General features: G+C 39.2%; 1 protein-coding gene across 1 annotated transcript; it reads left to right on the top strand.

The window, feature by feature from the left end:
• The first annotated feature begins 210 nt into the window (after positions 1 to 210).
• LOC132651205 (vomeronasal type-2 receptor 116-like) lies at positions 211 to 9,916 on the top strand. The gene is given in 7 exon segments (XM_060376457.1): positions 211 to 236; positions 2,001 to 2,292; positions 2,655 to 3,461; positions 5,460 to 5,687; positions 6,724 to 6,847; positions 9,004 to 9,738; positions 9,741 to 9,916. Coding segments are annotated over 7 exon segments (2,388 nt in total).
• Positions 9,917 to 10,557: the final 641 nt, after the last annotated feature.

The raw sequence follows: 10,557 nt of genomic DNA, 5'->3' as shown, positions 1-10,557 counted from the left end.
TGTGGCTTAGTGTTCTTACTCTGGTTGGTCTGCAAGCCAACAACAATATGACAAGGTCGTGATCGTGCAAGCACTTGTGGCCTTGGAGCAGGGATCATCTCCCAAAATTTGGTTATCCATGTTAAAAAATTAAAACAGACTGTGACACTCAGTCGATGCACCTCAGGGGTTTTACCCATTGCACTGAGTCGATGAGTGATCCAAGTCACAATGTTGCCTTTGCCTAAGCGGCTGCGGTACCAAGATAGGAGAATGACAGCCCTTGCACTCCCTGGAATTTTATTCCATTGCACGGGAATGGGTGTCACCTCCATTTTTAATCTTCTCCCTTAGCCCCTGCACCCAGAGGACTTGTCTCCATTGCACCTGGTGGGGTAAGGGAGTAATCTAAAGCTCTTGATCGCTTACTCCCCAAAGAAGGAGTTTGCTTGATCAAGCTTAGGGCTTTCTTGTGCCGCGCTTACAAGGCTTTGAGGCAGTTTTCATTCATTAAAACAAAAAGGGGGAGATGTGGAGAGCAGAGAGAGTGCAAGTGCCATTATGAGATGGCACCGACATCCGGCCCTGGCCCTAATGAACAAACAATAGACCACGTCTGCAATTTGCAAAAGCGCCCCAAGCCACTGTCCAGCCCGGGGGCGTTACTGCCCAGTCCGGGGTGTCACACAGAGCAATGGGCAAACAGCCAACCAGTGGAGTACACGCCGCCATAGGGTGTATTTAAGCAGCACCATTCTGGAGGTTATCGTCTTCCTCTATTCATCGTAATAAATGTTACTGCAATAGAATCCTTGTGTCCGCGTGCGTTCTTGCTGGCGAGACGATTGCGTGGGTCACACTAAGTTGAAATGCAATTCTTAGTGTTTGGGACTTTTGGCATCATGAAGACTGAAATCTTTCCTCACCATGTTATTATTAGACATTATTACTGCCTAATAAGATAAAGTGCTCCAGGTGAAAGTGTGAGGATCTGAGCTCACATTTCCACTGAAGCATAAAAATAGTGTTACAATCCAGTGATCATATGGCAGGTAGAACCCAGGAGAGGTGTTCTGGCCACAGTACCAGTCTTATGTGCTGAAAACAATAAAGAAAATGTGGAGTCATTTAGTGTAGTACTCTTCACAGCACTGGATAAGGAGAGGAAGAAAGAATCTTAGTGATTTCAAGGCCCGATTGTGTTATAGGTCAGTCAGTGCTACATGGTTAGACTGTTTCAGTCAATCAAATAAGTCAGTCAGTTAGTGAATAATTGAACAAATGACTAAGAGTCACTGTGAAATAATGTGGACAGCTGTGAATAATGTGAACTGAACCTGGATGTCCTTTCTCCCTTGCAGTCATACTTATTGACACTCATGAACCTGTACATGCAGAAAGACTCACATCCACACTAATAATGCACACAGTTCATCAATACACAAAAAGTTAAAATAAATTTAAATATGGATTCACATTAATTAATTCCAGCAACTGAAGGCAGAGACAAGATGTTTTCCATGAGCTCAAGGGCATTACATGGTGTATTCCAGGCCAAGATACTCAGAAAATATCTTAGAAATGACAACTATGGCAATATTTGATTTGAAATAACTTTGTGTTATACTCTAAATAAGTTATTGTCACAAAAAAACTGGATCAAGCTATAATAACATTTCTTAATTGTTGAGGCAGAAGGGCCAAGGTCCAGACATCAAAAGTTGTGATGTTTGCTCTGAACCCACTGTTTTTTTCATGGACAATTTATTTTTGCACACATACAATATAACTAAAGCAAAATAATAATAAATTAAATTTCCTGAGACCATAACTAAGGAAGGTTAATACTGTAGGATTTTACCTAATCTTACCTACTTAAGAGAGCAATTGTAATTCCAGTCATTGCTGAGAGTATATTAAAATACTGATTTTATAGAAACATTGGCATTTGAACTATAGGAAGTTTTATGGTCTATGTCTTTTACAAGTATGTTTTTTTTTTAACCTTTAATCCTTTTTAGATATAAGTTTAAGAACTACCAGTTTGTTCTGTCCCTGGTATTTGCCATTGAGGAAATCAACCGAAACCCTAATCTTCTACCCAACACAACTCTTGGCTTTGATCACTATAATGTTGCACCTTATGAAACAAGTATCCTTATAGTTCCTTTTGTTTGGCTCACAATGTTGAGACAACCACTAGCTAATTACAACTGTGGACTGAGGAGAATGTCACCTGCTGCACTTACAGGAACATCATGGAAAATATCTTCCCAACTTGGGAAACTGCTACAACTTTACAAAATACCTCAGGTGAGAATTGGGATGTTGAAACTAGGAGTTAAGTGTTCTTTTTTGACATTACTGTATTTCTGAAAATGTAAAATAAACACTTGGATAAACCATCTATGAAGAAAAGTATGAAGGAACTTGATGATATATCCACAGTTCCATTACTTAAAATAGAAAGGAAGGAGAAGAGGGTGAAACAAACTACATTACTGAAACTGGAGACCTGTCAGTAATAATTTTTTTAGAAAAGTGTCTATTGGGTTTGCCTTTTAATATATGAGAAAACTATATTCATCTTGACTGTTTGCATTTGTTGATTCAGTCCTTATATTCTATTTGATGCCAGTGTTGTCCTTCTTGTTTTCAATCTTCTTTTCCTAAAGCTCACATTTGGGCCTTTTGATTCTACCTTAAATGACCAAGGTCAGTTTAATTCTCTCTATCAGATGGCCCCCAAGGACACATATCTGTCAACTGCCATAGTTTCTTTGATGCTTCATTTCAGCTGGTCCTGGGTTGGTCTGATCCTCCCAGATGACCACAGAGGGATCCAGATTCTGTCAGACTTGTAAGAAGATATGGAGAGTAACAACATCTGCTTAGGCTTTTTGGAAATGATCCCTCGTACCTGGAATGCATATTCCAGTGCATTATGGAAAGATCTGATAAAGACTCAAGAATCATCAACTAATGTGGTAGTTATTTATGGGGACTTTGTTTCTTTGCAAGGTTTAATGAGACTTATTGGGGAATTGTTAGTGACATGGAAAGTCTGGATCCTAAACTCTCAATGGGATGTTAGTTACAATTTTGATTATTTCATGTTAGAGTCATTCCATGGGAGCCTCATTTTTTCACACCACCATGAAGAGATGGTTGACTTTACAAATTTTGTTCAAACAGTTAATCCCTACAAATACTCAGAAGACACTTATCTTCCTAAGTTTTGGTTTCTGTTTTTCAAGTGCTCATTTTCTGAGTCTGATTGTCAACTTTTGGAAAACTGCCAACCCAATGCTTCTTTGGACTTACTGCCCAGACACCTTTTTGACCCTGTCATAAGTGAAGAGAGCTGCAATATATACAATGCTGTCTATGCTGTGGCCTTCAGTCTCCATGAGATGAATCTTCAGCAAATAGAGACACAACCATATACTAATGAAGAAGAAAAGGAATTCTTCCCCTGGCAGGTAATATCCTTTCTTGTGTGTTGTAATATCAGCAATGTGTTGTTTTATTATTTCATAAGGCATTCAAATTAGGTATCATAGATTTTAGAACATATTGTCAATAAGCAAGGATTTGTTACCCAGAGAAGGGGAAGAAACAGTAGAGTCTTAAGGGTTGAAATGCTTCTGAGGACTACCACAGGGTTATGAAGTTAACGATCACTTTAAAGTGTACTTTCCATACCAGGGCCATTATTTTAAGGATGGGAGCATTAAATATATTCCAAAAGATCATAGTTTTGGCTATCTTTCCAAAGCAATTTGAATCAGCTGAATCCACATTATTTGTTGTCTTGCTGACTTAGCTGTGCTTAGTTCAAGGATTTATCTTGAGGAGAAGGTGGTTTTCAAAATTCATTGCACTTCAATCCAAGCCAACCTGATGCCTCCTTTAAGATGCTTTTAATTCTTGTTCCCACCATTGCCTGCAAATTTAATGATTGCCTTGTTTTAATTGCTGAGTAGCATTCCACTGTGTAAATGTACCACAATTTCTGTATGTGTTCCTCAACTGAGGGACATCTGGGTTGTTTCCAGATTCTGGCTATTATGAATAAAGCTGTTATCAAAATTCTGAGCAAATGTCCTGGTTGTATACTTGAGAATATTTTGGATATATGTCTAAGAGTGTAGAGCTGGATCTTGAGGTAGCACTATTCCTAATTGTCTGAGAAAGCACCAGATTGATTTCCAAAGTGGTTGTACAAGTTTACATTCCCACCATCAAGGGAGGAGGGTTCCCCTTTCTCCACATCCTGTCTAGCATGTGTTGTCATTTGAGTTTTTGCTCTTATACATTCTGATGGGTGTAAGGTGAAATCCCAGGGTCATTGTGATTTGTATTTCCCTGATGACTAAGGACATTGAGCATTTTTAAGTGTTTATCTGCCATTAGATATTCCTCTATTGAGAATTCTCTGTTTAGTTCTGTACACCATTTTTTAAATTAGATTAGCTTGTTTGTGGGTGTTTAACTTCTTAAGTTCTTTATACATTCTGGATATGAATCCTTTGTCAGATATAGAGTTGGTGAAGATCTCTTCCCAGTCTGTATCCTGCCGTGCTGAGTGAGGTATCCCAGAAGCAGAAAAACACACATGGTATATACTCACTTATAATTGGATATTAGACATATAGTATATGATAATCATACTAAAATCTGTACTTCTAAAGAAACTAAGAAGTAAGACCCTGGGTAAGAATATTAGTCCTCATTAAGAAAGGCAAATGGGATAGACATTAGAAGGAGAAAACAGGGAACAGGACAGGAGCCTACCACGGAGGTCCTCTGAAAGAATCTACCCAGCTACCCAGCAGATGCTGAGACTCATAACCAAACTTTGGGCAAAGTGTGCAGGGAATCTTATGAAAGAAGGGGGAGATAGAAAGACCTTGAGGGAGCAGAAGCTCCACAAGGAGAGCAACAGAACCAAAATATCTGGGCACAGGGGTCTTTTCTGAGCCTGATACTCCAACCAAGGGCCATTCATGGAGATAAACTAGAACTTCTGCACAGATGTAGCCCAGGGAAGCTCACTGTCCAAGTGGGTAACCCAGTAAGCGGAACAGGAGCTGTCTTTGACAGGAACTCAGTGACTGGCTCATTAATCACCTGCATCTGAGGGTGCAAAGCCTTACCAGTCCACAGAGGAATACAATGCAACCAGTCCTGATGAGACCTGATAGGCTAGGGTCAGATGGAAGGGGAAAAGGACCTCCCCTATCAGTGGACTGTAGGAAGGATAGGGGCAATGAAGAGGGAGGCAGGAGGGATTTCTTTGAACAAGGGATGGGCGATACAGATGTGAATAAATTGTAATAAATAAAAACTAAATTATTAAAAGAAAAGATGCTTTTTTATGATGGGGTAATAACACTGAGTAGCTTTGCACTATTTTTTAAAAAAAATGTTTTTATTATCTTAGATTACTTCAAGCTATGTTTATACATCTGTTTTAGCTCCTACCTTTCCTAAAGAACACCCTACTGAAAAATCCTGTGAGAGGTCGTATGGTAATTGATGGGAGAAAACACTTAGATTCAGACTATGACATTCTCAATTTTTGGAATTTTCCAAAGGGTTTTGGATTAAAGGTGAAAATAGGAACCTTTTCTTCAGATGCTCCCCTTGGTCAACAGTTGTCTTTATCTGAGCAGATTATTCAGTGGCCTGCAACATTTACAAAGGTGAGTCATGACTTAACTCACTTTGACCTCTAAAACAAAAAACAACAAAAGAAAGTTGTTTTCAGGATGCAATGATCATTTGACACTTATTCAGTATCAATCAACATTCAGCAACCCAGTAGCCAATTAAACAGCCAATGAGGACTGTTTTCTCATTTCCTCACTCTATTCAATGGAAATTTTTATTTTAAATCTTATAAATGCCCACATATTTCTTACGAATATTGCCTGTTAGGTTTCTGTCATTGCCTCAAAACACTGAGAGGTTTATTTTGTAACCGATCCTAAGAAATTTCAGTGAGTGGTAAAGTGACATTTTTTTATTGTTAGCCTCTGAAAAAGATAGATTAGCATGATGGGTGTGTGTATGTGTGCTTGCTTTGCTGCTTTAAATAAACAGTAAACAAAAGCAACTTTAGGGAGAGCAGGTTTGTTTTGGCTGACTCTGTGAGCACACAGTCCACCATAGTGGAAAAATATTGTTTATGAGACAAAGGATGTGATGACACCAAACCCACAGACCAGAATCAAAGTTCAAAAAACCCAGTTGCTCATCTTCTATCTCCTTTTCATTATGTCTGTGACAGGAGGATAATGAATTATTGACCCCCATTTTGTGGTGGCTTTATCCACCTCAGGTAAATGGTTCCATACAACTTCTCACAGAAATGCCCAAAGACTAGTGTCAATGAAGAATCCAAGTTCCATAGAGTTGTCAATCAACATTTACAACCACATTGGATATTAAAACTCCCTGTAGTAGCCAGTAAGTATAGAGACAGTTTGAATCTGAAGTCATACCATGATCTTCTGGAAAACTACTTTAGTGACAACAGCTACATATTTTGGACCAAGATTTAAATATGTGGGTTGTGTAGCCCAAAAGATTCCAAAATTAGCAATACCAAAATTTATTTTCTTTCACTGTACATGTAAGCATTTCCAGATTAACATATGATGATGCTTAGAAATATGCCACTCACTCAATTTTTTCATAAAAACCCAAACATTTGCTAATAGTTTTTATTTCTCTTAGATTCCTCAATCTGTGTTCAGTGAGAGCTGTAGGCCTGGATTCAGGAAGTCTGCCAGGGAAGGCAAGGCTGTCTGCTGCTTTGATTGCACTCCTTGTGCAGACAATGAGATTTCCAATGAGACAGGTAAATACAGGCTTATAGAGAACTTTCCAACTTTTCCACAGAAGTCTGCAATCCCTGAGCCAAGGAAAAGGTTTTGGAGAGAAGAGATAGACTTTTGTTCTTTGATTAGAAATTTAAAGTGTTCCAAAAGAAAGCAAAAGAGTCAGAGACACACTCATTCCCATAGTCAGGAGTCTCATAATAATACTAGGCTAATAGGTAAAATATATGCAGAGATCCTGGTGTACTCGCGCAGGCCTTGAATTTGCTGTTTCAGTCTCTGTGAGCTCATATACATCTTGCTTAGTTGATTCAGAGAGCTTTGGTCTTCTGGTACCCTCCATCCCCTCTGACTCTTACAATCCACCCACCACCCTCTCTTAGTGGGAGTCCCTGACTGCTGGGAGGAGGGATTTGATATAGACCTCCAATTTAGACTCTCTTAACATAATGCCTGGTTGTGGGTCTTTGAATCCACTCTGATCTCCTGACAGAGGAAACTTTTGTGGTGATAATTGGATAAGGCACTCATCCAAGAATATAGCAGAATATCATTAGGAATAATTTTATTGATTTTTTTTAGTTCAGTTATATATTGTTTTATCCTAGGTTCTGGGATATCCAGTCTCTTGACCTTTGTTATACAAGAAGTGTCATTCATGGGCTCCTTCTTCCTGAGTGGTCCTTAAGTCAGATCAAATATTTCCTGGCTAATTCCACAACTTTTTAATTTTTATTTGTTTTTAATATATTACAATTTATTCACTTTGTATCCCAGCTGTACCACTTCCCTTGTCCTCTCCCATCTTCTTCTCCCCCTGTGCCCCTCCCACAGTCCACTGATATATGACCCTAGCCTATCAGGTCTCATCTGGACTGGCTACATTGTCTTCCTCTGTAGCCTGGTAAGATACACCCTTCAAGAGTAGGTGATCAAAGAGTCAACCACTGAGTTCATGTCAGAGACAGCCCCTATCTCCCTTACTACTGAATCCCCATGGACACTGAACTGCAATGGGCTACATCAGTGCATGGTTTCTAGGTTATTTCCATCATGGTCCTTGGTTGGAGTTTCAGTCTTAGAAAAGATCCTGATGCCCATGATCAGTAGACTGTTGTTTGGTTATTAGTAATCAAAATGCTATTATCCTCTTGTAAGTAATACCTGCCAAATTTGTCTTTATATGTATACATGATCACACTCAGGATGTTTCTTTATCTAGTTACATCCATTTGCCTGCAAATTTCATGATGTGGGCCAGAATTATAACAGATTAAAGGTAAAATCTGCTTTTAGTCACTTTTGGATCACACTTGTTTAAGAAATTTTTAGGACACATTAGACAAAGAATAGGGACAATACAGTTAATGGTAATAAAAACCCAATACCATCAGCTTGAGGCTGACGATGAATTGTAAGAGCCCAAGACTGGCCTCTTTTTGCAAAAGGAAAGGAGTGAATAAAGAGTTTAAGTTGGCTTGGGTGACTCCATTTTGAAATGAGAAGCCATGTTGACCGGGAACTGAACTCAGGTACCAGGAAATGTCACAGAATTTGCTGTTTGCAGAAAACAAAATTAACTCTCCTAGCAACAGCTTCCTGGAAATATCACAGAATAAATACTTGGTAGAAAACACAGACAATCTCCCTGGTAACAATCAATGAGGAATGGTTGGGAAAATTTTCCCCAGCATTCCAGATGTAGTTTAAAAGAATGCCAGTTGTTATTATGTGCCTCAGCTAGAGGGTCACCTTACCCCTATGACTTTTACCCAATCCTGTAATACCAAGGCATGAACCCCATTGCTTGCTGTCATGGAAACCCCCTGCTTGTGTTTTTTTTTTCCTTCCAGGGCTCAGTGTCCCACTTCTCTACTGCTGTGTCAGTGAGACTTGGGTCCCAAGTTCTATTGCTCTTGCAATAAAGCTCTCTTGCTCTTGCATTGAGTCATCTACTGCTGGTCTCTGAGGGGACTGTGATTCTGGAATAATATCACCATAGGCAAAAATGGCTGTATAGTTTTGAAATGATTCATATACTACTTAGTATTTGTTTCTGAAACAATAAAGAAAGGTGAATCAGGAAACATTTTAATGAAGTAAGGCTGAGTAACAACTTGGGGGAAAGGGAACACCTGAGGATTGATTCATAATCCTGTTCATAATTTCTGAACAGATATGGACCAATGTGTGATGTGTCCAGAAAGTCACTATGCAAACTCAGAGAAGAACCACTGCCTCCAGAAATCTGTGAGCTTTTTATCCTATGAAGATCCTTTGGGTATGGCTCTCACCACCACATCACTGTGCTTCTCTGCAATCACAGTTGTGATTCTTGTAGTCTTTTTGAAGCATAGAGACACACCCATTGTCAAGGCCAATAATAGAGCTCTCAGCTACACCCTGCTATTGGCATTCAGCATCTGTTTCCTCAGTTCCTTGCTCTTCATTGGCCAGCCCAACACAGTCACCTGCATCATGCAGCAGACAGCATTTGGAATCTTGTTCACTGTGGCTCTCTCCACAGTATTGGCCAAAGCTATCACAGTGTTTATTGCTTTCAAGGTCACTGTTTCAGCTAGATTGGTGAGGTGGTTAATGGTATCAAGGGCCCCTAACTTCATCATTCCCATCTGCACACTGATCCAATTTGTTCTCTGTGGAATATGGCTGGTTATCTCTCCACCCTTCATTGATCATGATGCTCATGCTGAACATGGCCACATCACCATTGTGTGCAACAAAGGATCAGTAGTAGCCTTCCACTGTGTCCTGGGATACCTCTGCACCTTGGCACTTGGGAGCTACACCATGGCCTTCTTGTCCAGAAATTTGCCTGACACATTCAATGAAGCCAAGTTCCTGTCATTCAGCATGCAGGTGTTCTTCTGTGTGTGGGTCACCTTCCTCCCTGAAAGGGGAAGGTCATGGTGGCTATGGAAGCCTTCTCTGTCTTGGCTTCCAGTGAAGCTCTCCTTGGTTTGATCTTTGTCCCCAAGTGCTACATCATTTTGTTAAGACCAGATAAGAACTCCTGTCTTGACATCAGGCACAAAACCCATTCAAGAAAGAAGTCATTTAAAATTTAGTTAAAATTACAATTAACCTATGTTAATAAATTAAATACAATGACAAAACCAGTACCACACCATTCTAAATCTATTATTCAGGTAGAATATGATGAGAGTATGATGGTTCCTCATTTATTTGTACTAAAGTCTCTCTGAACTGAAACCATTATTTTTAACCTATGTTTAAAATTCATGTTTTACTATTTGTCTGTAATAAAATTTCTGTTTCCTTTATTGGTCTGAACCCCAAAAGTATAACAGTGTGGAATAAACTCATGGATATCTGTGTGCCTTTGCCTACAAAATGCTGGTGTTGAAGATGTGTCTCCATGTTGCCAGCCATGTGGTATTTATTTGATTCTAATCTGAGAGCTGGATTCTGAGGAGATGAAGGAGAGGGCTGCAGCAGGGATACAAAGTGATACAAAGTGAATAATGTATAATAAATAAAAATACTTTAAAACATTAATTTTAAGGTAACTTATTTCATTTTTGAACTCCGAAGATTCTATTACATTCTACTCTATAAGCTAAACATGAGAGCAGATAGAGTCTCAAGCATCAGTTTCACAGGTTCCTCAAGTGATTTTTCAGAAGAAATTTCATGGTTTAGCATGACAATAGAAGTTAATGTTTTCATATCTTATTTTGTTACATGA

Source organism: Meriones unguiculatus (assembly GCF_030254825.1).
Source record: "Meriones unguiculatus strain TT.TT164.6M chromosome 13 unlocalized genomic scaffold, Bangor_MerUng_6.1 Chr13_unordered_Scaffold_41, whole genome shotgun sequence".
Lineage (NCBI taxonomy): Eukaryota > Metazoa > Chordata > Mammalia > Rodentia > Muridae > Meriones > Meriones unguiculatus.
This window is presented reverse-complemented; position numbering and strand designations above follow the sequence as displayed.